Source organism: Dendrobates tinctorius, unplaced genomic scaffold (assembly GCF_039654945.1).
Source record: "Dendrobates tinctorius isolate UK_male_01 unplaced genomic scaffold, ASM3965494v1 ptg000133l, whole genome shotgun sequence".
Lineage (NCBI taxonomy): Eukaryota > Metazoa > Chordata > Amphibia > Anura > Dendrobatidae > Dendrobates > Dendrobates tinctorius.
Genome location: NW_027361801.1, coordinates 13,117,359 through 13,143,984, shown reverse-complemented (window position 1 = coordinate 13,143,984; position 26,626 = coordinate 13,117,359). Strand labels below are relative to the sequence as shown.

Genomic DNA, 26,626 nt, shown 5'->3' with positions numbered 1-26,626 from the left:
CTGATATCCCCACTATCATCTTGGGCGACTCCAACATCCCCATTGACAATTCCCTCTCAGCTGCCACTAAACTTCTATCTCTCACTTCCTCCTTCGGCCTCACTCAATGGTCTTCTGCAGCCACTCAAAGATGGCCACACACTAGACCTCATCTTCACCCGCCTCTGCTCCCTATCTAGCTTCTCTAACTCACCTCTTCTTCTCTCTGACCACAACCTACTTACATTCTCTTCCCTCTCCTCCTCAGGTCCACAATCCCCACCTCAAAAACTTGCCCACCCTCGCAGAAATCTTCAAGACCTCGATCTACACTCACTGTCTGAATCCCTCTTCCTTCTTACAGACATAAGTTCACTACACATTGTGGACGCCGCTGCCGCTCTATATAACACCACAATAGCTGTAGCTTTGGAATCAGTTGCCCCTCTCAAACATACCAAAGCTCGCAAAATCAACAGACAGCCCTGGCACACCAGTCTGCCCAAAGAACTGAGGCGGGCTTCCAGGGCTGCTGAGCGGCGATGGAAAAGATCCCACTCCAATGAGGACTTTATCGCATTCAAACAGTCCCTCACTACTTTCAAGGCCACACTCGCTGCAGCAAAACAAACCTACTTCTCATCTCTCATATCCTCCCTGTCTCACAACCCTAAACAGTTATTCAACACCTTCAATTCTCTCCTCTGCCCACCAGCACCTGCTCCCTCCCCACTCATCTCAGCTGAAGTCTTTGCCTCACATTTCAAGGAGAAGATTGATAACATCAGAAACCGTCTTGGTCAACAACCCCCAGTGCCCTTCCTCATCCAAAACCAACTTCTCCACCATTACAGAAGATCAACTCTCCACTCTACTCTCAAGATCACATCTCACTACCTGTGCACTTGACCCGATCCCGTCCCACTTCATCCCAAAACTCACCACAGTCTTCATCCCAACCCTAACCCACCTCTTCAACCTATCACTAACAACTGGTGTTTTCCCCTCAAGCTTTAAACATGCCTCAATCACACCTATCCTCAAAAAGCCCTCTCTTGACCCATCCTCTGTATCTAGCTATTGCCCTATATCACTTCTCCCTTATGCCTCAAAACTACTGGAACAACACGTCCATTTTGAACTGTCCTCCCACCTCTTTTCTTGCTCCCTCCTTTACCGCTTACAATCTGGCTTCCGGCAACACCACTCCACTGAAACTGCCCTAACTAAGGTCACCAATGACCTACTAACCACAAGGCCAAGCGACACTATTCTGTCCTCCTCCTCCTGGATCTGTCCTCTGCCTTCGACACAGTGGACCATTCTCTATTACTACAGACCCACTCATTCCTTGGTATCACAGACTTGGCCCTATCTTGGATTGTGTCATACCTAACAGACCGGACATTCAGCGTCCCCCACTCGCACACCACCTCCTCACCGCGCCCCCTATCCGTCGGCGTCCCGCAAGGTTCAGTCCTAGGGCTCCTGCTCTTCTCCATTTACACCTTCTGCCTCAGACAGCTCATAGAATCTCATGGCTTTCAGTATCACCTCTATGCTGATGACACACAGATCTACATGTCTGGCCAAGATATCACCTCCCTACTAAACAGAATCCCTCAATGTCTGTCTGCTATTTCATCCTTCTTCTCTGCTAGATTTCTAAAACTAAATATGGACAAAACAGAAATCATCATCTTTCCCCCATCTCACGTGACCCCCCCAATGGACCTATCCATTAAAGAAAACGGATGCCCACTCTCTCCAGTCCCACAAGCTCGCTGCCTCGGGGTTATCCTTGACACTGATCTCTCTTTCAAACCACATATCCAAGCCCTTTCCACTTCCTGCCGACTTCAACTCAAAATATTTCACAGATCCGTACATTCCTCAACCAAGATTCTGCAAAAACCCTAGTCCATGCCCTCATCATCTCCCGCCTTGACTACTGCAACCTCCTGCTCTGTGGCCTCCCCTCTAACACTCTCGCACCCCTCCAATCTATTCTAAACTCTGCTGCCTGACTAATCAACCTGTCCCCCCGCTATTCCCCGGCCTCTTCCCTCTGTCAATCCCTGCATTGGTTCCCAATACTCAAAGACTCCAGTTCAAAACCCTAACCATGACATACAAAGCCATCCACAACCTGAGTCCTCCATACATCTGTGACCTCATCTCCCGGTACTTACCTGCACGAAACCTCCGATCCTCACAAGATCTCCTTCTGTACTCCCCTCTTATCTCCTCTTCCCACAATCGCATACAAGACTTCTCCCGCGCATCCCCCCTACTCTGGAACTCTCTACCACAATATATCAGACTCTCGCCTACCATGGAAACCTTCAAAAAGTACCTGAAGACCTACCTCTTCCGACAAGCCTACAACCTGCAGCAGCCACCGATCCACGAAACCTCTGCTACTCACCTACTGTATCCTCACCCATCCCTTGTAGATTGTGAGCCCTCGCAGGCAGGTTCCTCTCTCATCCTGTACCAGTCATGACTTGTATTGTGTAAGATTACTGTACTTGTATGTATACCCCTCCTCACATGTAAAGCACCATGGAATAAATGGCGCTATAATAATATATATATATATATATATATATATATATATATATATATATAGTGCAAAACAACACATAGACCAGCTAACCTCCGAGCTCTGGATGGTAAATACCTGTTTCTTCTGTGTTGCACGGACCAAGACTGGGAACAAGTCCAACAATGTAGAAATAAAGGCAGAAAAGTCCAGCAAGCGGAAACTTCAGGTGGTATAATAAAATGCAAGAGTTTTTATTGCAGACAATTTAAAAAATCCAGAGTTCAGTAACAAGATGCAGACATAATACTGAACAGACTACGCATTTCGGCGGTAACAACTGCCGCCTTCTTCACGGTCTCAAACTGATTCTGGAAGACTCCAACATTCTTAAGTAGAAAAAACATTTCTTAACCTCATAATCAAGAAGTAGTAACAGGTGTAGATAACATCCTTCAATGTTAACTATAGCTTCCGGAAACGAGTAGAGAAAAAAAGCATCAGTATGAACAGTACCTGCGCTAACAAAGTTATCTGACCAGGATAAAGAAATAATTAAAAACACCCAGTATTACATTAATACAACGGTGTTATATAATGAAAACATTATGACTGAGATATACAGTGGGGCAAAAAAGTATTTAGTCAGTCAGCAATAGTGCCACTTAAAAAGATGAGAGGCGTCTGTAATTTACATCATAGGTAGACCTCAACTATGGGAGACAAACTGAGAAAAAAAAATCCAGAAAATCACATTGTCTGGTTTTTTTTCATTTTATTTGCATATTATGGTGGAAAATAAGTATTTGGTCAGAAACAAAATTTCATCTCAATACTTTGTGATATATCCTTTGTTGGCAATGACAGAGGTCAAACGTTTTCTGTAAGTCTTCACAAGGTTGCCACACACTGTTGTAGGTATGTTGGCCCATTCCTCCATGCAGATCTCCTCTAGAGCAGTGATGTTTTTGGCTTTTCGCTTGGCAACACGGATTTTCAACTCCCTCCAAAGGTTTTCTATAGGGTTGAGATCTGGAGACTGGCTAGGCCACTCCAGGACCTTGAAATGCTTCTTACGAAGCCACTCCTTCGTTGCCGTGGACGTCATCCACGCCAGAGACATGTTCTTGCGGCGACGCCATCTTGAGTATCGCGGGATTCCACGATACTCAAGATGGCGTCGCCGCAAGAACATGTTGCCGGCGTGGACAACGTCTGGATCCAGGATGGCGCCGGCGGAAGAAGATGTCGGGGATCGTGGAGCAGTGGCGATGACGGCATGAGTATGAGAGACGGAGTGAGAGAAAGGGTCGTATGTGGAGTGAAAGAGTGAGTGGACGTGAGTGGAGATGGTGAAAGGTGAGAGGAGTGTGTGTTGAGGAGTGGTGTGTTGAGGGTTAACATGGCAAGAGGTGTGCTGTGACGTCACCAGTTACAACTGGACGGAAGTTGTTACAACCCGGAAGCTGCTTAGCGCATTTATTATTATAGATATATATATAATATTCACTTAGATTTGCTTTGTGTGTGTAAACCTTATATTTGAACATGGTATGATGGTATGTAATTATATTATGGTCTTCAACGGAGAATGAAAAAGAAGAGGATGAACAAGGAAATGATATCACAAATATTTTTTTTTTTTTAAATAATATATCTTTATTTAGCTTACAAATCCGCATACAAATCTGCATCAAAAACGCATCAAATCCGCGAGGAATTTCAACTGCGTTTTCTGCCAAGAGAGGCAGAAACCATGCAGAAATTTCAACTAGCAAATAAGCAACATGCACACATAGCCTAGCTGTCTGGTGAAAATGCCAAATTTTTAAGTTCGGGTTTTCTCATCTCTAATGCCGGATTTTTAACTCCCCAACAACCAATTGTCCGGAGCACCCATACACCATACAAATTAGTTTGCCAGCTGAACCCGTCAATATCGGTGAATTTGATGAACATTTGTCTTTTCTTAACAGTATTATCTACATAACTATTGTTTTAAAGTGTCATTGTGCTATTCATTAAGTTAATGGATCACATGTGCGCAAAAAAAAACAAATTGGTATGTGAATGAGCCCTTACACTGTAGGAGTGCGGTCAAATTCTGTCTTGTGTTAACTGGAGCAAAATGAGCAATTTTACTGCTCCATGTAAATACACTCTTAGAACTGTATTTGGAAACACTGTTAAAATAAGTATCTAATGTGCCTTATTAGACATACTTATTTTTTCAGCTTTATAGAATGCATAGTCTATCCTATCAAAAATGGTGTGATCCTGTGTTATTAGCATAGAGGTGCTCTCAATACATTTTATCTTCTCTTTCCTGCTAAACTAAGTAATATGTTTTCTTATCTATATAATTCCTTTTACTTTACATTGTCTTAAATATTGCAGGACTGCAGTCTGTGAACAAACTGCGAGTGTTGGCACATTGGAACCGTTAGCATTTTGTTTAGTCTCTTAGTTTATACAATATGATGTATAATATCATAAAAAGGAACTACTCTATGATTCGGTTATTCCAAAATGTTAGTAATATAGTATACAATTTTTAGGTAGGAAAAAAAAAATAACTTACCGAAGTGGATATAGCAGTGCAGTTATACAGTGTGTCTTTGCTCGCAAAACGGGAGACATTTTCTAGCAACATTCCAACCAAGGGAAGATAAAGCTGGGCTATTTTTGCTTGCTGGTTCTGCAAAACAGACATAAATAAGTGACGTAATGATAACTTTAATATAATCATTCTGATGTATAAATAATATATTATAATATACACGCCTGGATGCAATCAAATTCTAAGGCCGGGGTCATACTTGCGAGAAACTTGCACGAATCTCACGTCTCAATACCTCGCACTCGGACCGATGCATAGAAATACACGCAGCCGCACACTTCGGTCCCGACAGCCGGCGGCAGTGCCGGGTAATGAGACATGAGACTCGTGCGAGTTTCTCGCAAGTAAGACCCCGGCCTAAAGGAAAGACTGTCACTACTACTCATGAAGGATACGTGATTGAGGAAAGGACCAAAGTCCTAGTTCAATGCAGACTGAGACCTCAGCATCAATAAGGAAGAGAGACAGAACTTTTTGAGAGTGAGTATTTTTTTTATTTTGATACAGCAACAAATGGTCAAACGTTTCGACAAACAACGGTCTTTCTCGTGGACATCTGTGCGCCCATGGCTGTCTCCCCCAAGATACAGATATCCTTGAAAAAGACCTTTGTAGGAGGCCGAAATGTTGGACCATTTCTTGCAAGATCAAAATAAACAAAACTCACTTATTGCATCAAGAAATTCTCACATTCTTTTCAGTGCTGAGTTTTCCGTTTACATGGATGTAATCAAATGTCTCGTAAATGAAATCGTGCCTTTTTTTCAGTGTGCTGGATTTATTTTTAGCTTGTGCATCAGTGTTTACGATCTGCGCATCATCTCCTTTTCTCATGCATAATAGAAAAAAAACCTCAATTGTGATGCTGAGTCCCTACTCACGGATAAACCGTGAGCCAGGGTAGTCAAGGGGTCCGGGGTTAGATACCAAAAGAGATTGTCATAAACAGAGGGGTGAGACAAAGGCGTAGCCAAGTCACATTCCGGGGTCAGAATTTTAAGAAGGTAGCAAATCAAGACCAAGGGGATAGACAAATGGATGGTCAAAGGCAAGATCCAAGGTCAGGCAACAAAGATCAGAAAACAGAAACTTAGAGCATAGATCAAATGCACAGCACTTGAACTAAGCTACAACTGGCAAGGTCTGATAATAGCTAGCAAGTTAAATAGCCAGGTAATCATCCAGAACGTGTGACATCTGGGAGACCCTGCAGGACAGGCCAGATTGACAGCCAAGCTGCACATCACAATCCTGAAAGCCCCTTATGCCCCTGTCTCAGGTTGGGTAATTGGGCTCTCTCTCACAATACTGCCAGTAGCACGCCTCTATCCAAAAGCGTGGCTGAGCTGTCACTCACAGCGTGGTGAAATCGTGACTCAATGCTTCTCCTACCAACTACTCAGTCATGTGGTTTGCTGGACAACCTACCGGCCTGCAGAAGAGTAGAAATACACATGTCATTGTAAAATGTAATGCAATAATAATTACATTACATGCATGTAGTCAATATGATGAAGTTAAGCTTTACAGTATGTTATTTTTTGCTTGAATCAGTAATGCATGTAAGTATACAACCCTTTGCTATATACAATATTATAGGAAGGAAACATAGTACTTTCCAGCAGCATGTGGCGCCCTCTTTTATTGAAAATTTTCATGGCAATTTTGAGACTTAGGCCAGTCTCATACACATATCAAAACAGCCTAATGCTCTGAAAAGGAAGGGGATGAGGGACAGCAGCAGGGAGAGACACTGTAATTGGCATGGAGTATACACAAACCTCTTCAGTTGTACATCAGAATGAATACAGTACTTGTCCACTTCGCACATACAGTGAAGGAAATAATTATTTGATCCTTGCTGATTTTGTAAGTTTGCCCACTGACAAAGACATGAACAGTCTATACTTTTAAGGGTATGTTAATTTTAACATTGAGAGATAAAATATCAAAAATAAAATCCAGAAAATCACATTGTATAAATTATATAAATGTATTTGCATTTTGCAGTGAGAAATAAGTATTTGATCCCTCTGGCAAACAAGACTTTATACTTGGTGGCAAAACCCTTGTTAGCAAGCACAGCAGTCAGACATTTTTGGTAGTTGATGAAGAGGTTTGCGCACATGTCAGGAGGAATTTTGGTCCACTCCTCTTTGCAGGTCATCTCTAAATCATTAAGATTTTGAGGCTGTCGCTTGGCAACTCGGAGCTTCAACTCCCTCCTTAAGTTTTCTATGGGATTAAGGTCTGGAGACTGGATAGGCCACTCCATGACCTTATTGTGCTTTTATTTGAGCCACTCCTTTGTTGCCTTGGCTGTTTGTTTTGGGTCATTGTCTTGCTGGAAGATCCAGCCACGACCCATTTTTAATGTCCTGGCAGAGGGAATGAGGTTGTAACTCAGAATTTTACAGTACATGGCTCCATTTTTTACGGTACATGGCTCAATTTTTGTCTCATCTGACCACAGCACCTTCTCCCAATCCCTCACAGAATCATCCAGGTATTCACTGGCAAACTTCAGATGGGCCTGCACATGTGTCTTCTTGAGCAGGAGGACCTTGCAGACAATGCATGGTTTTAAACCTTTACAGTGTAATGTGTCACCAATGGTTTTCTTGGTGACTGTGGGACAAGCTGCCTTGAGATCATTAACAAGTCCCCCCCCGTGTAGTTTTAGGCTGATCTCTCACCTTCCTCATGATCAAGGATACCCTACGAGGTGAGATTTTGCATGGTGCCCCAGATCAATGTCGATTGACAGTCATTTTGTATTTCTTACATTGTTTTACTGTTGCACCAACAGTTGTCTCCCTCTCACCCAGCGTCTTACTTATAGTTTTGTAGCCCATTCCAGCTTTGTGCAGGTCTATGATCTTGTCCCTGACATCCTTAGAAAGCTCTTTGGTCTTGCCCATGTTGGAGAGCTTAGAATCTGACTGATTACCGTATATACTCGAGTATAAGCCAACCCGAGTATAAGCCCAGGCGCCTAATTTTGCCACGGAAAACTGGGTAATTTTATTGACTCGAGTATAAGCCGGGTATGTATTGTCCCCTCATCCCTGTCCTGGTATGTGTAGCTCCCCCTGTTGTATGCATGGCTCCTCTGCCCTCCCCGTTGTATGCATGGCTCCCCCGTCCTCCCTCTGTTGTATGCATGGCTCCTCAGTCCTCCCCCTGTTGTATGCATGACTCCCCCATCCTCCCCCTGCTGTATGCATGGCTCCTCCGTCCTCCCCCGGTTGTATGCATGGCTCCCCCATCCTCCCCCTGATGTATGCATGGCTCCTCTGTCCTCCCCCTGTTGTATGCACGGCTCCTCCGTCCTCCCCGTCATACTCACCCCTTCCTGGAGCAGTGTCTGCACTTCCATGCTTCTCTGATGGTCTCCGGCGCCAGCAGCTTCTTCCTGTGATCAGCATTCATGTGGTACCGCTCATTAAAGTAATGAATATGCGCTCCACGCCTATGGGAGTGTAGTCACGTGCATATTCATCACTTTATAAACACCATTTATTTTTATTTTTGTTCCACTAGAAAACCCCTATATAAACCGCTACCTTCCTGACACATTTTAATTACGGTAAGCATTATTTCAATGAATTGGTGAGTACTCCCATTGTACGATCATCGAACAAAAATTACCTTGTGTTGATATCGGTTGTCAAATGCGTGTTTGATTAGCAGGTGTTTTAGACTGGAGATGGCAGCGAATCTAATGTCGCAGTTTTCCTGCATGGCCTGCAATATTTCTCTCAACAAGAGACCGACGAGAAAATGATTTTTGCAATAATCATCTGTTAAACCCCATTCAAGGTTCATATCTGCAAACAAAGAGAAACAAGAATTAATTCTGTGCTATATAAGCAAAAAAGGACATTTAGAAAATCAGTCTGGCAATGTTCAGTAGGCAAGACAGCATTTTAGCAAATACTATAGAAATCACATGAAAAGAGGTTTGCAGGCTCTGAAAAGAACTTAGACATTTGCTAGAGGCATTAAAAAATTAGCACAAATGCGTCAATATGTAGCAATCTGTAGAAATTTTTTTTACTGTTGGCTATAAATGGATCTTTCTCCACTGATAATTATGAACTGTGAATATTCTTGCCCAGATACAGTAATGCATACACATACATTAATGTATCAAGACTTTGCAACAAAATGTTAGATATCATAGTTTCTTGGGATCAAAATGGGTCAGTAGCTCTTTGTATGTCATCATATAAGGTTAAAATATTGCACAGTGTAATATTAGCATGAAGGACATATAATTTTTTTTTTTTAATAAAAATGTTGTGTCGTTTGGCTTTTACGGGCTCTTTGATCTCCCAGCACATTGCTAATTTTGAAGGAGCTTGGCAGGAAGGTTGTTCCAAATATCTTCGTTGTAAGCATGTACAAATCCTTTTGTCTATTCATGTAATCCCAGACAGACTGGATGATGTTGAGATCAGGGCTCTGGGGGGCCCTTATCATTTTTACGCTGAAGATAGTTCTTAATGATATTGGCTGTATGTTTGGGGTCGATGTCCTGCTGCAGAATAAAATAGAGCCACTCAGATGCTTCACTGATGTTATTACATGATGGATAAGTATCTGCCTGTATTTCTCGTATCTGTCTGTATTTCTCAGCATTAAGGACACAATTAATTCTGACCAAATCACCCAACTGAATTTGCTGAAATTTGCAAGGACCCTCCATTATGCTTCACTGTTGTCTGCAGACAATTATTGTGGCCCGCTCCAGCGAACAAACCTTTTGATACAGCCAAATACAGGTGCTTCTCACAAAATTGGAATATCATCAAAAAGTTAATTTATTTCAGTTCTTCAATACAAAAAGTGAAACTCATTAGAGTTTTTACAAACAGAGTGATCTATTTCATGTGTTTATTTCTGTTAATGTTGATGATTATGGCTTACAGCCAATGAAAACCCAAAAGTCATTATCTCAGTAAATTAGAATACTTTATAACACCAGCTTGAAAAATTATTTTAAATTCAGAAATGTTGGCCTACTGAAATGTATGTTCAGTAAATGCACTCAATACTTGGTCGGGGCTCCTTTTGAATCAATTACTGCATCAATGCGGCGTGGCATGGAGGGGTATCAGCCTGTGGCACTGCTGAGGGGTTATGGAAGCCCAGGTTGCTTTGATAGCAGCCTTCAGCTCATCTGCATTGTTGGGTCTGGTGCCTCTCATCTTCCTCTTGACAATAACCCATAGATTTTTTCATGGTGTTAAGGTCAGGTAAGTTTGCTGGCCAATCAAGCACAGTGATACTGTTGTTTTTAAACCAGGTATTGGTACTTTTGGCAGTGTGGACAGGTGGCAAGTCCTGCTGGAGAATGACATTTCCATCTCCAGAAAGCTTGTCGGCAGACAGAAGCGTGAAGCGCTCTAAAATTTCCTGGTACATGGCTGCGCTGACTTTAGTCTTGATAAAACACAGAGTGTTAGGTGCCGGATTCCTGACACTGCACAGCGGGAATCCAGAGCCAGACATCCGGTGGTCCCCCATTCCACTCCGACCGCTCGGACTCCTGCTCAGCAGTCACGGCGAGCCAGGCATTCTGCCCAGACTCGTTCTATGAGCCTGGATGTTGCTGCCACCTCTGGTGCAGCAATGGTAGCGCAACCTGCTCTGCAGAGAACCGCTCCAGAGGCTAAGTCCTCGTGCCGTACTACTGGGCATGCCCGCAACTTGTCCTCTCAGTGGAGAGCAGGGGTCACATGTCCAGGTCCTGCGTCGGATCTGATTGGTTCTTCCCAGGTTACTGGAAGGTCCCGGAAGCGCATGGCTATAAAAAGCCCGCATGGCGGCTCGGCCATGCGCTAGTGTAGACCTACTATGCTATGTGTGAATGGTGATGGATGCATGTTCTGGTGGATGACTTATTATGAAACCCCTACCCTCTGATATTACGAGTGGTGACCGAGTGAGTATAGTCAGCTCCAGGTAGTGGCTAGCTATTTGCCACTGTGCTACCGCACCTAGCACTAGCGCCCGTCGGTGTCCGCCTGTCGGCACCGTCGTCTAGCGGCGTGAGTTACCGCCGTGCCTGCGCTTAGCAGTTCTGCCGCGCTGCGCTTAGCAGTCCTCTGGCGTTCGCGGTTGCGATGCCCCGCTGGTTACCTTCTGCGTTTAACAAGGCCAGCATTTCAGTATTTATTTGTTAAAAGGTTTTCTGTGCGTGAACAGAGCCGGCCTTAGCTGCTCGGGTGACGTTAACCCGAGCGCACTACTTCACTCATTGAAGTATCTGCCATTGTCCAGCAGCGGTCTTGTCATCTACCGCACGGTGGACCCCGGGCGGCGAACGCACCTTGCATTATTTTTATTAGGTGCGTTCCGCCGACCATAACATTACACTAGCGCCAGGGTCTGGCTGGTAATGGCGGACCTGCAGCAGCTGCAGCGATACATCCGGCAGCTGGAGAGCAGGTTGGCGGCTATCGAGAGCGCCAACTCAGCTGCGAATGCTGTACTAGCTGCTGCCCAGACAGTCGCAGAGGCTGTCACACGTGTGCCCACAATCTCGCCCACACCGACAATCTCTCGCCTCCCGCTCCCTGACAAGTTTTCGGGTGACAGCGCCACCTGTAGGGGATTCGTCAGCCAGTGCTCTATTCAGCTGGAGTTGCTGGCTGCACGGTTCCCTACAGAGCGGGCTAAGGTGGGGTTTATTGTCTCCTTGCTGTCTGGCCGGGCATTACAGTGGGTCACGCCACTGTGGGAGCGTGGTGATCCCGTGGTTCAGGGTCCTGCTCAGTTCCTTGCGGCCCTGAAGCAGGTCTTTTTGGGACCACGGATCAGGCACGATACCTCACTCCAACTACTATCCCTAACACAGGGCTCACTCTCGGTTAGCCACTATGCGGTCCGGTTCCGGACACTGGCTTCCGAGATAGAGTGGCCGGACAAAGCATTAGTTCCGGTGTTTTGGAGTGGGTTAGCTGAGCACATGAAAGATGCTTTAGCCACTAGAGAAGTTCCCACGAGTCTGGAGGAATTGATTGCAGTTTCCACCCGCATTGACCTCCGGTTCACGGAGTGCGGGTTGGAACGTGCACAATCCAGACGAAGGGTTAATTTGGCTCCCATATTCTCCGAGCCGCTAACTTGTCCGGCTCGGGAGCTTTCGCCCTCCGAACCCATGGAGGTGTCTCGCACCGGCTCTAAGCCACGGCCGATGCGAGGCTCGGTACGTTGTTATCAGTGCCGCCAGTTTGGTCACCCGGCCAGCACGTGTCCTCTGCGGGCGAAAAAACGCCCACGACTAGTGGCCGTAGGTGGTGGGCAGTCCAATATGAAACCCTTCTCATCCAAACCAGTATTTTGGGGTATCTTAGACAGTGGGTCTTCCACTTGGGAGGCAGAGGTTACCGTGGATTCTGGGGCCGAGGGGAATTTTATGTCCTCTATCTTCGCCCAGAAACACGCTATCCCCCTGGTATTATTACCACAGCCTCTGACCATCAGGGTGGTTAACGGTGCCCCGTTACCCTCTCAGGTGACCCATCAGACAGCTCCACTCGGGCTCTCTATCTCACCCTCTCATCGTGAGATTCTGTCCCTGCTCATTCTGTCAGATGGCATCGACCAGGTGCTTCTGGGAGTTCCCTGGCTCCGTTGCCATTCCCCTCACATTGATTGGGCTTTGGGGAATATACTGGGATGGAGCAAGGACTGTGAGGGAAGGTGCCTGAGGGGCAGTGTTCAGGCGGCTTCCACTGAAGTGCCTGCGGATCTCTCCGCGCTCCCCAAGCCCTACCACCAGTACGCGGACGTCTTCTCTAAGAAGTCTGCGGAGACACTCCCGCCGCACCGTCCCTATGATTGCCCGATTGATCTCCTGCCAGGCACAGAACCTCCCCGAGGCTGTGTGTATCCTTTATCACTCCCTGAGACAGAGGCTGTGTCTCAATATATCCGGGAGAACCTGGCTAGGGGTTTTATCAGAAAGTCGGTGTCACCGGCTGGCGCAGGGTTCTTCTTCGTACAGAAGAAGAACGGAGAGTTACGTCCCTGCATTGACTACAGAGGTCTCAATGCTATCACGGTTAAAAACAAATACCCTCTACCGTTGATCTCTGAGTTATTTGACAGGTTGCGGGGGCCCCGGATCTTTACAAAATTAGATCTGCGGGGGGCATACAACCTGATCCGCATTCGCGAAGGAGACAAATGGAAGACAGCTTTTAATACCAGGGATGGCCATTATGAATACCTGGTTATGCCCTTTGGCCTTTGTAATGCGCCAGCTGTCTTCCAAGATTTTGTCAACGACGTCTTCCGCGACATGCTCTCTACATCGGTGGTGGTCTATCTGGATGACATACTCATCTTTTCGCCAGATTTGGCCACCCACCGGAGAGACGTCTGCAGGGTCTTTGACCGTCTGCGGGCGAACTCTCTATTTGCCAAGCTGGAGAAGTGTCAGTTTGAGCAGGAGTCCTTGCCGTTCCTGGGCTATATCATCTCGGCCCAGGGGCTGGCCATGGATCCTGCCAAACTACAAGCGGTAATGGACTGGCAGGAACCCCATTCCCTCAAAGCGGTGCAGCGCTTTTTGGGGTTCGTGAATTACTACCGCCAGTTTATACCACATTTTTCCACACTGGTGGCTCCTTTGGTTTCTCTCACCAAGAAAGGAGCTAACCCCAATGCTTGGTCGGAACAGGTCTCCAAGGCTTTCTCGGCTATAAAATCGCATTTTGCCGGCGCTCCCATATTACATCGTCCCGATGTGAATAAACCGTTTATACTGGAGGTAGATGCCTCTTCCGTCGGTGCAGGAGCAGTCCTTTTCCAGAAGAACGCTCAAGGTCGGAAGCATCCATGCTTCTTCTTCTCAAAGACCTTCTCACCGGCGGAGAAGAATTACTCCATCGGTGATAGGGAGCTACTAGCCATGAAGTTGGCCTTTTCTGAGTGGAGACATCTCCTGGAGGGGGCTCGGTTTCCCTTCCAGGTACACACAGACCATAAAAATCTGGTCTATTTGCAGACGGCCCAGCGCCTGAACTCCCGTCAGGCTAGGTGGTCGCTTTTCTTTTCTCGCTTCCGCTTCACCCTGCACTATCTCTCAGGAGAAAAGAACGTCCGTGCGGATGCTCTCTCCCGCTCGGTGGTTTCAGCGGAGGAAGGAGAGGCTGAGCCTCGGTTAATTCTCCCGCCGGAGAGTTTTACGACCGTGGCTCCAGTCGCTCTCAAGTCAGTGCCACCAGGCAAGACCTTGGTGCCTCCTCAGCTACGGCCAGAGGTCCTCGCCTGGGCACATGCCTCCAGGGTGGGTGGTCATTTTGGCAATAAACGGACCACCGAACTCCTGGCAAGGTCATACTGGTGGCCACATATGGCTCGAGATGTTAAGGAGTACGTGCAAGCATGTGTCTCGTGTGCTCGGAACAGACCCTCTAGACAGAGGCCGGCAGGGCTGTTGTATCCCCTGCCAGTGGCGGATAGACCTTGGGAGATGGTTGGCATGGACTTCGTGGTTGGCCTGCCCAAGTCTGGTGGCAGTACGGTCATCTGGGTGGTCACCGATCATTTTTCCAAAATGGTGCATCTGATGCCACTCGCACGGTTGCCTTCCGCTCGTGGTCTTGCCACTTTGTTCATAAAGCACGTATTCCGGTTACATGGTATGCCGGACAAAACCGTGAGTGGCCGAGGCCCCCAGTTCGCGTCTCGGTTCTGGAGGGAGCTCTGCAGCTTACTTAGCATCGAGCTCAATCTGTCCTCCTCTTACCATCCCGAGACGAACGGCTTGGTTGAGAGAGCCAATCAGACCTTGGTCACCTACCTACGGCATTTTGTATCTGCCAGACAGGATGACTGGGAATCCTTGCTACCTTGGGCTGAATTTGCCCTAAACAATGCAGTGGCTGATTCCACGGGTCAGACGCCTTTCCTCCTAAATTACGGCCAACATCCTCGCGTCCCTGTCCCGATGCCAGTGTCCTCCGCTGACTCCAGGGTGGCAGACTGGGCAGTGGAGGCACGGGACATTTGGGACCGCACTCAGGATGCTATCCGTGCCTCTAAGGAAAGGATGAGGGCATCCGCCGACACGCATCGGCGACCCGCTCCAAGCTTCTCCCCTGGCGACATGGTGTGGCTCTCCACCCCAAATATCAAACTACGGGTCGAGTCCCCCAAGTTCGCGCCGCGATATATTGCACCATTCAAGGTCCTTGAGCGACTTAGCTCGGTGGTCTACCGCCTGGCTCTTCCTCCACATTTAGCCATTTCAGATGTGTTCCATGTGTCCCTCCTCAAACCAGTTCACATGGCCCGGTTTTCCGAGTCATCGGCCGGGTCATCAGACTTGTCATCTGACGAGTTTGAGGTTAATGCCATCGTGGGGCACAGGTTTGTGCGTGGCAAAAAGTTCTATTTGGTGGATTGGAAGGGTCACGGTCCCGAGGCTCGGACCTGGGAGCCGGTGGAAAACATCCACGCACCGCTTCTAATCGCGGCCTTTGAGCGCAGTGAGGCGGGGGGGGTAATGTTAGGCGCCGGATTCCTGACGCTGCACAGCGGGAATCCAGAGCCAGACATCCGGTGGTCCCCCATTCCACTCCGACCGCTCGGACTCCTGCTCAGCAATCACGGCGAGCCAGGCATTCTGCCCAGACTCGTTCTGTGAGCCTGGATGTTGCTGCCACCTCTGGTGCAGCAATGGTAGCGCAACCTGCTCTGCAGAGAACCGCTCCAGAGGCTAAGTCCTCGTGCCGTGCTACTGGGCATGCCCGCAACTTGTCCTCTCAGTGGAGAGCAGGGGTCACATGTCCAGGTCCTGCGTCGGATCTGATTGGTTCTTCCCAGGTTACTGGAAGGTCCCGGAAGCGCATGGCTATAAAAAGCCCGCATGGCGGCTCGGCAATGCGCTAGTGTAGACCTACTATGCTATGTGTGAATGGTGATGGATGCATGTTCTGGTGGATGACTTATTATGAAACCCCTACCCTCTGATATTACGAGTGGTGACCGAGTGAGTATAGTCAGCTCCAGGTAGTGGCTAGCTATTTGCCACTGTGCTACCGCACCTAGCACTAGCGCCAGTCGGTGTCCGCCTGTCGGCACCGTCGTCTAGCGGCGTGAGTTACCACCGCGCCTGGGCTTAGCAGTTCTGCCGCGCTGCGCTTAGCAGTCCTCTGGCGTTCGCAGTTGCGATGCCCCGCTGGTTACCTTGTGCGTTTAACAAGGCCAGCATTTCAGTATTTATTTGTTAAAAGGTTTTCTGTGCGTGAACAGAGCCGGCCTTAGCTGCTAAGGTGACGTTATCCCGAGCGCACTACTTCACTCATTGGAGTATCTGCCATTGTCCAGCAGCGGTCTTGTCATCTACCGCACGGTGGACCCCGGGCGGCGAACGCACCTTGTATTATTTTTATTAGGTGCGTTCCGCCGACCATAACACAGAGGACCTAAACCAGCAGATGACATGGCTCCCCAAACCATCAATGATTGTGGAAACTTCACACTAGACCTCAAGCAGCTTGGATTGTGTGCCTCTACACTCTTCCTCCAGACACTGGATTTCTAAATGAAATCCAAAATTTACTTTCATCTGAAAACCACACCTTGGACCACTGAGCAACAGTCCTGCTTTTTCTCCTTGGCCCAGGTAAGACGCTTCTGGCGTTGTCTATTGGTCACGAGTGGCTTGACACAAGAAATGCGACACTTGTAGCCCATATCCTGGATACACCTGTGTGTGGTGGCTCTTGAAGCAATGACTCCAGCAGCAGTCCACTTCTTGTGAATCTCCTCCAAATTTTTGAATGGCCTTTTCTTAACAATTCTTTCAAGGCTGCAGTTATCCCGGTTACTTGTGGACTTTTTTCTACCACACTTTTTCCTTCCACTCAACTTTCCATTAATATGCTTGGATACAGCACTCTGAGCAGCCAGCTTCTTTAGCAATGAACTTTTGTGGCTTTATCCTCCTTGTGGACTGCTTCAATGACTGCCTTCTGAACATCTGTCAAGTCAGCAGTCTTCCACATGATTGTGGAGCTACTGGAACAGACTAGGGGACCTTTTTAAATGCTTAGGAAGCTTTTGCAGGTGTTTTTGTTAATTATTCTGATGTACTGAGATAATGACTTTTGGGTTTTCATTGGCTGTAAGCCATAATCATCAACATTAACAGAAATAAACACTTGAAATAGATCACTCTGTTTGTAATGACTCTATATGAGTTTCACTATTTGTATTAAACAACTGTAAAAAAATTTTTTTTTTTTATGATATTCTAATTTTGTGAGAAGCACCTGTTTTTCAACTCATCAGTCCAGTTCATCAGCTATTTTCTGTTCCCCAGTTCTTATATTTTTGCGCATTGTTGAGTCACTTGTTTCTATGTTGAAGGTATGGCTTTTGGGAAGCATTTATAACATGAAGACCACTTCTGGCCAGACTTTTATGAACATTAGACGGGTGTAGCTGGGTCCCAATGGTTGCTGCTAGTACTGAAATCATGGCACATTAAAGCTTCCTTGACCAATTACTGTGCCTATGCTCCCCAACATTACCCAGTTCTAGCTTGAGCATCTTAAAGCCCCAGTGAGCTTTGAAATCTTTTCATGGGAGAGATTTTGCTGATGCAGTATAACTACTTTGTATCTCGTTGCTGTGCTCAGTCTTGCCATGGCACACGACCTGTGACATGAAATTGTCTTCCTGAACTTCACTTTTGTAGCAGAGTTTGGCTGCTCCTCACCCAGATTTAAGCCTTCAGTACAGCTATTTCTGTTTCAGTTTATGGTAATGTTTTAACTTACAACCTACATATGAAAAAAATTATCATACCTTTTTGATATAATTGATTACTCACACACCGGACTATAAACTTTCATTCTAAAAAAAATCTCTGACTTCATGCAAGTGTATTTAGAAGATTTGATGTTTTGAAGGTAAGGGGAAGTCACATCAAATATTAATTCTATTTACTATTCATCTTTGTTTGTTTACTTTGCTAATTGCTAAAAAATAAACTATTAACACTTCTATTTTCAATAGAATTCATACTTTGTGGAATTTTTTCCATACCTAACTAAGACTTTTGCATAGTAAAAGTCATATATACGATGTGTGTGTGTGTGTATGTGTATATGTATATGTGGATATACGAGGGGCGATCCAAAAGTAATGATAATCGGTTATTTCTGTTGCACACAGAAATTAAAATAAAATGTTTTCTTCTCTCTTAGGTACCCACTAGTCCAGGAAAAAAAAAATCACTTAAATAGGCCACGATTCCCGGGAGCTACATTCATTTGAATATGAACTGCCAAGGAGTGAACATCAAAATGGAAAAAAACCAGCTCAGAGCTGTCATTAAATACCTCTGCTTGAAAAAATGTCTACCAAGGACATACACAGCGACTTGGTGGAAACATTGGGGGACTCTTCTCCTCCATATTCCACAGTTGCACGCTGGGCCAAGGAATTTAAGCTGGGAAGAACATCGACGGAAGATGAACATAGCGAAGAATGCCCATCCACGTCCCTCAATGAAGAAAACGTGAAAAAAGTTGAAGAAGTTGTGTTGGCAGATCGAAGAGTGACTATCAGGCATGTAGCTGACGTCACAGGGATCTCATATGGCAGTATTCAAAGAAACCTTGCAAAAGAATTGCATATGAGAAAGGTCTCCGCGCGTTGGGTGCCAAAAAAGTTAACCGACGAGCAAAAGAAGAAACGAGTTGACATTTCAATAGCAAATCTCGAAAAGTTCCAAGCAGACAAGGAGAATTTTTTGTCACGTTTTTTGACCATGGATGAGACCTGGATCGACCACTTTGATCCTGAAACTGAACAACAATCGATGACATGGAAACGAGCCGACGAACCGACTCTGAAGAAATTCAAAGTGTCAAGCTCAGCAGGGAACGTTATGGCGTCCGTTTTTTGGGACGCTGAAGGAATAATTATGGTGGACTATTTGGAGAAGGGAGCCACTATTACGGGCTCCTACTACGCAGAACAAATAAGAAGATTGCAGGAGGCTATCAAGGAGAAAAGGCGCTGCAACCTGCGGGCTGGAGTGCTGTTTCACCAAGATAACGCACCGGCTCACAAAGCTGCAGTTGCCATGGCTACCATTCTAGAAGCGGGCTTTGAACTGGTGGAACACCTCCCCTATTCGCCAGATCTAGCCCCCAGTGACTTCTTTCTCTTTCCTCGGCTCAAGGAACACCTCCGGGGCAAGAAATTTGACAATAGCGACGTGATAACCGCTGTTGGGGAGTTTTTTGAGGGTCAAGATCAAGAATTTTTTTCGAAGGGAATTCTAAGTTTAGAAAAGAGATGGACTAAATGTATAGACTTGTTAGGAGACTATGTAGAAAAATAATTTTTTTTTTACTATATTCATTGTGTTTATTATTGATTATCATTACTTTTGGATCGCCCCTCGTATATGCCATATTTTTCGGATTATGACGCACTTTATTTCTCCCAAATTTGGAAGAAAATGAGGGTGCGTCTTATAATGTGGATATACCTTACAGGCCACGGTGGAGCAGGGTCCCAGGGTCGCTGCTGGAGGAAGCAAGGGTGGCGCGTTGCCACAGGCTGGGAAGAGGGGTGCTCCGATGTGAGCCCCTGGGGGTGAAAATGGCCCCCCATTACTGTGATGCGGTGGCCTCCAGGAAAATGGCCGCCGAGGCGGCGCATGCTCAGATTGAGAACTCGTCCTGAGAAGAGATCTTGGCACCAGAAATCTCTTTGCTGAGATCTCAATCTGAGCATGTGCCGCAATTATGTAAAAATCATACAATGTGATTTTCTGGATTTTGGATGTTTCTACGGTGTATTAACATTGTCCTTATGCTGTACTCTTTGACAAAGATTTTTAGCAACAATGCTTTAAATTAACTGAATACCTGAATTTTTTTTAAACAAGCCTTATTCCATTTTTCCAAATGGTATCACTTCAGAGGGAGTTTGAGATCTACAGCAGAAGTATCTCATTAACTTATTAAAAATTAACTTTTAATCAAATATTTAAAATAATTATAACAATAAAAGAGCTGAGCTCTGAACAGACAAACACTTATTCTCACTAAAACAAAAATACCTAGATAGATAAGGTGCTCACTGCTATCAGTATTTTCAGCAGCTTGCAAAGATTAAATGCACAATCAGAACTCCAAACACAGCAAATCTCCAAAATGCATGTAGTACATTGATATAATGCTCAATATTACCAGTGCTTAAGAAGAATGGTTCCATGTCACATTACATTTTTCTGTATGCACTTATTTCCTGCTAGAACGAAAGACCGGGTTAGCAGCTTACTAAAAGTGGTTCTTTTCTACTGTCTGTGTCGTACCCAGAGTAGCTCTTGCCCTTACAAGGACAGTTCCTAAGTGTATTATCATATAAACTATCATACCCCTACAAAAATCCATCCCAATGCGTTTCAACCTCATTCATGGGGCTTCATCAGAAGAGTGGGGAAAAAAAGTATTTAGTCAGTCACCAATTGTGCAAGTTTTCCCACTTAAAAAGATGAGAGGCCTGTAATTGACATCATAGGTAGACTACAATGAGAGTCAAAGTGAGAAAATAAATCCAGAAAATCACCTTGTCTGATTTGGCAACATTTTTTTTTTAAATTATGGTGGAAAATAAGTATTTGGTCATTAACAAAAGTTCATCTCCATATTTTGTTATATATCCTTTGTTGGCAATGACAGAGTCCAAACGTTTTCTGTAAGTCTTCACCAGGTTGGCACACACTGTTGGTGGTATGTTGGCCCATTCCTCCATGCAGATCTCCTCTAGAGCAGTGATGTTTTGGGCCTTTCGCAGGGAACCTGGACTTTCAACTCCCTCCAAAGATTTTCTATGGGGTTGAGATCTGGAGACTGGCTAGGCCACTCCAGGATCTTCATATGCTTCTTACGAAGGGGAACCAGGGGAAGAGTCCTGAGGTGATCATTTGCATATTCCCAGTGCCTTCTGGGATAAGTGAAGAGTCTCCGCGAGCTCAACGATCACTGGATTTTGGCCGTTGCAGCTGAAAAGAGGAAATCGGTAAACCGTGCGCCGAATTTTGGCTCATTTTTCCTCGTTTTGAAATCTCAATATAGAAGAGGCCAGGAGCCATTTGGTGAGTTGCATTTCTTGCTACATGTTCACAGACTTACCAGTGGAAAAGCCAAACTTCACATGCCACAAATGCAAGCTTGTGTCCCTGTTGGAGGAAAAGTTGCAAAAATCTCGAAGACAGGTTAGCTACGTTGAAGATCATTAAGGAAGGTGAAGAGTTCTTAGACAGAGCAGAATTATCTCTTCATGTTACAGAAAGAGAAGAAATTCGAAGTGCACCTGAAGAAACAGAGAAATGGAAACATGTGACCCAGAGAAGCAGGAGGATCGGGAGGCAGTCTGCGCCCATACTGCTCAGGAACCAGTACCAGGTGTCATGATTCAGTGTTGGATCTGGCGGTATTAAAAGCACAAAGTGAACTTTTTTTTACTTTGGTTGAGTTCAAAGGTGTTTTGACTGTCCCCGGTGGTGGTTAGCGGTATCGCACCATAGGTTTAGGTTAATGTTCACTTAATTAGGGATCAGGTGTGACTTCCTATAAAGGTGTGCTTAGGGGGTTCACTCACCGCTGGTGATATTTCTTTCTGAGTTGTTGGAGAGCCTGGTGGAAGGATGGAGCGGGTTAGGAGTCCTGCGCAGTCAGCCAGAGAGGATGAGTGCCAGCTAATGGTGTCTGCAGGAAGGACTGGCATGGCTTGGTGGAGTCGCAGTTTGTGGTGTCGGCGGGAAGTGTGGGCATGGCTTGGAGGAGTGGCGACTTGGAAGAGAGTTGCACTCAGCATGCTCTACTTGGTTGCTGAGAACTGGACTCGAGCATGCTTGGATTCTTGGCAGAGGCTGGACTCATCTTGGGACTCTGTGTACTGGACTGCTGCAAGTGGTGATGGACTCTGCTCCCAGGCTGCACGATGGTGACGGATCCAGTTATGTGATGGATCAGGGTGGAGGAGAAGATGCACACAGGTGGTGGGCTCTGTTGCTAGGAGCGCACGCAACAGAGCAAAGATAAGTGGTGGTTTCCCTGTATTGTCTCTTTCCTCATGTGTGTTGTTAGTGCAGTGGTGGGATTAGTCTCCGCACCGACCTATTCCCTAGTGAGGGTTTAGGCTCAGGGCGAGCAAGGGCGTTAAGGTACGCGTGCGGCGACAGGTGCGGAGCCTGTTTAGGGAATGTGAGGAGTGTAGGGACACTGGCTCAGGGGAGTGCAGGAGGTCTCCATTTCTCCATTCCCTATCGCAGGGCCCACCATTGTTAAAGTTACCCAGGTTCCCCCCTTATTATTTAAATGCGCCTTACTGGAGGCGGTGTTTCCAGATATATGTATGCATGGCGTGTAATACCTAAATCCGCCAGGTGGAGGCGGCGTATCCACCTGCACGCTTTATTATTTAAATTCGCCCCACTGGAGGCGGTGTATCCAGGGTCATGTGTGTTATGGGTTCGCCTTGCGACATCATCTGCGTCCTGACATACGTGACCATGACACCAGGCTCTTACGCAGGAGAATGATGAAGAAATACATCAGGATAAGACTTTGCCCACAAACATCAACCTTGTACACCTTCAGAATCCTCCTGGATGGAGAAAGAAAAATGTTGTGACGAAGAAACGGAGAGTGGTGGACATGGGGGATTCCCTGTTGAGAGGAACAGAGGCCGCTATCTGCAGACCGGATATAACGTCAAGAGAAATGTGCTGTCTTCCAGGTGCAAAAATTAAAGATGTGTCTGACAGGATATCAGGACTCTTCAGACCAACAGATGACTACCCATTCCTGCTACTACATGTGGGGACAAATGACACAGCAAGAAATGACCTGGAAGCCATCTGCAGTGACTTTGAAAACTTAGGCAAGAAAGTGAAAGAACTGGGAGCGCAGGTGGTCTTCTCTTCCATCCTCCCAGTGGATGGCCATGGAACAAGGAGGTGGAATAAGATTCTGCAGGTGAACAACTGGCTACGTCGATGGTGCCGTCAGCAAGGATTTGGATTTCTGGATCACGGAGTAAATTACCTATACGATGGACTACTTGCTAGAGATGGGGTGCACCTTACGAAGATTGGAAAACATGTATTTGGAAGTCGCCTTGCTACACTTATAAGGAGAGCTTTAAACTAGAACAATGTGGGAAGGGAAGCAAAAGGCCAGAAAAAGCCATACACCTGACAAATGCTATTGAGAACTCTGCTATTAGAAATGGGAGGAAAGAACAAAGACAAAAAATCTAAATAATAAAAATATTGAAGAAAGAGAATCCAATCACAAACTAAAATGTTTCTATACTAGTGCACAAAGCATGGACAACAAACAAGGATAACTGGAACTACTAACACAGGAAAAGAAATATGATGTCATTGGAATCACTGAAAATTGGTGGGATGATACACATGATTGGAATACAAGGCTAGAAGGATACAACTTATTTGCAAGAAACAGACTTAATAAACAAGGAGGAGGTGTCGGAAACGCGTATATCTGCACAGAGATTGAAGCTTCAGAGACTGGGAGTTCTGTGGAAACTGTTTTGATAAGAATACAAGGACAGAACAATGGAAAGGACACCATTGTAGGCATTTACTACAGGTCTCCTGTGCAAGCTGAAGATATGGATGAACTCTTTATGCATCAAATGGCCAAGTTCTCCAAAAAATATGACATAGTTGTCATGGGAGATTTCAACTATCCAGACATTTTTTGGGAATCTCTCTCAGGCAAAATGAACAGGTCAAGGAAATTCTTATCCTCTCTTGCTGACAACTATATCTTCCAAAAGGTAGGGGAGAAAACAAGGGGAACTGCTACCTTGGATCTAATCCTTATAAACAGGGAGGAAATGGTTGAGGAGGTAAAAGTGGCTGGGACCCTAGGAGGTAGCCACCATGCTATTTTAGAATTTTGGATAACTAGAGGAGGAAGACCTGTGAAGACTCAGACGTCAAGGTTAGATTTCAGAAAGGCAGATTTTAAGGGACTCAGAAAGAGAATTGGAGGGATCCAATGGCTGGATATCTTTAAAGACAAAAATGTCCAGGAAGGATGGGAAATCTTGAAAAATAAAATTCTCAAAGCACAATTGTTAACAATTCCGAAAAGAGGGAAGAATAGGAAGCATTTAAGGAAACCAGGATGGATGAACACAGAACTTAAGCACATGCTAAAAAGGAAGAAAGAAATGTTTATAAAATGGAAAGAGGGAGGCATATCTAAAGAAGAATATAATGCTGTCTGCAGAACCTGCAGGGCACAAATCAGATCATCTAAAGCTGACAATGAATTGAGGCTTGCAAGAGACATCAAAAGTAATAATAAAGGGTTCTGGGGATATGTCAAAAGTAAAAGAAAAGTCAAAGATGCTATAGGATTTTTACAGGATGTCAATGATGAAATGGTAAGACAGGATGTTGAGAAGACCGAACTTTTAAATTCCTATTTTGCATTGGCAGCACGGTGGCTCAGTGGTTAGCCTTGCAGCGCTGGAGTCCTGGGTTCAAATCCCATCAAGGACAACATCTGCAAGGAATTTGTATGTTCTCCCTGTGTTTGCGTGGGTTTCCTCCGGGTACTCCAGTTTCCTCACACATTCCAAAGCCATACTGATAGGGAATTTAGATTGTGAGCCCCATCAGGGACAGTGATGATAATGTGTTCAAATTGGAAAGCGCTGCGGAATATGTTAGCGCTATATAAAAATAAAGATTATTATTATTATTATCTGTTTTCTCTCAAAAAGGAAATGTAACATCAACTGTTCTTCACTGTCCTATTAAGGGAATAGAAGAATCCAGGATATCTATAAACAGAAAGATAGTGAGGAAACACTTAGCTAACCTAAATGAATTCAAGTCTCCAGGTCCAGATGAATTACACCCCAGAGTACTGATGGAGATAGCAGAAGAAATTTTTGAACCCCTCTCCATAATCTTTGAAAATTCTTGGAGAACAGGAGAAGTCCCAGAAGACTGGAGAAGAGCAAATGCTGTTCCTATCTTCAAAAAGGGGAAGAAGGTGGACCCAGGCAACTATAGGCCGGTGAGTCTGACTTCTATACCAGGAAAGATCTTTGAACAAATTATTAAACAACATGTATGTCAGTACCTGGATAAGAATGAAGTGATTAAACAGAGTCAGCATGGGTTTGTAACTAATAAGTCATGTCAGACTAACTTAATTTCCTTCTATGATGGAATCACTGATTGGGTGGATCAAGGAAATGCTGTAGATATAGTATATCTTGACTACAGCAAAGCATTTGACAAAGTATCTCATACAATCCTTATTGAAAAAATGACTAAGTATGGAATGGACAAGGCAACTGTTAGGTGGATTCATAACTGGCTTAGTGATCGGACCCAAAGAGTGGTCGTAAATGGCTGCACATCCAGTTAGAAGAATGTCTCAAGTGGGGTACCACAGGGCTCTGTCCTGGGCCCTGTATTGTTCAACATCTTTATCAACGATTTAGATGAAGGAATTGAGGGTAAACTGATTAAATTTGCTGATGACACAAAGCTAGGAGGGAAAGCTAATACTAGAGAAGAGAGAGAGAAAGGATTCAAAAAGATCTAAATAATCTGGAGCAGTGGGCAGCAACTAACAGAATGGTTTTTAACAGGGAAAAATGCAAAGTACTACATCTGGGCAATAAAAAATTAAAAAAGCATATACAGAATGGGAGGAATAGGGTTAAGCAACAGCACATGTGAAAAAGACTTGGGTATACTAATAGATCACAGACTGAATATGAGTCAACAGTGTGATGCAGCAGCAAAAAAGGCAAATGCAATTCTAGGATGTATTAACAGAAGCATACACTCTAGATCACGTGATGTCATTATTGCCCTCTACTCCTCTTTGGTCAGACCTCATCTGGAATACTGTGTCCAGTTTTGGGCGCCACATTTTAAAAAAGACATCTACAAACTGTAGCAAGTTCAGAAAAGAGCGACCAGAATGTTGACCGGTCTGCAAACCCTGTCTTATGAGGAAAGGTTGCATGATTTGGGAATGTTTAGCTTGCAAAAGAGAAGACTGAGAGGAGACTTAATAGCTGTCTACAAATATCTCAAGGGCTGTCACATTGTAGAAGGATCATCTTTATTCTTATTTGCACAAGGAAAGACTAGAAGCAATGGGATGAAACTGAATGGGAGGAGACACAGATTAGATATTAGAAAAAACTTTTTGACAGTTAGTGATCAATGAGTGGAACAGGCTGCCACAAGAAGTGGTGAGTTCTCCTTCAATGGAAGTCCTCAAACAGAGGCTGGACAGACATCTGTCTGGGATGATTTAGCGAATCCTGCTTTGAGCAGGGGGATGGACCAGATGGCCCAGGAGGTCCCTTACAACTCTACGATTCTATGAAGCCACTCCTTCTTTGCCCTGGCAGTGTGCTTT

The 26,626-nt window shown here is 45.3% G+C and overlaps 1 protein-coding gene across 4 annotated transcripts in view; it reads right to left on the bottom strand.

The window, feature by feature from the left end:
• The window catches only part of DOCK11 (dedicator of cytokinesis 11), a 481,846-nt gene that overhangs the window by 233,548 nt on the left and 221,672 nt on the right, over positions 1-26,626 (bottom strand). For all 4 annotated transcript variants that reach the window (XM_073543480.1, XM_073543481.1, XM_073543483.1 and 1 more), the window contains 2 exons: positions 8,796-8,974; positions 5,106-5,222 (listed from right to left, as the gene is read on the bottom strand). In XM_073543480.1, coding sequence (XP_073399581.1) covers positions 5,106-5,222; positions 8,796-8,974 — 296 coding nt within the window. The remainder of the gene's footprint in view (positions 1-5,105; positions 5,223-8,795; positions 8,975-26,626) is intronic.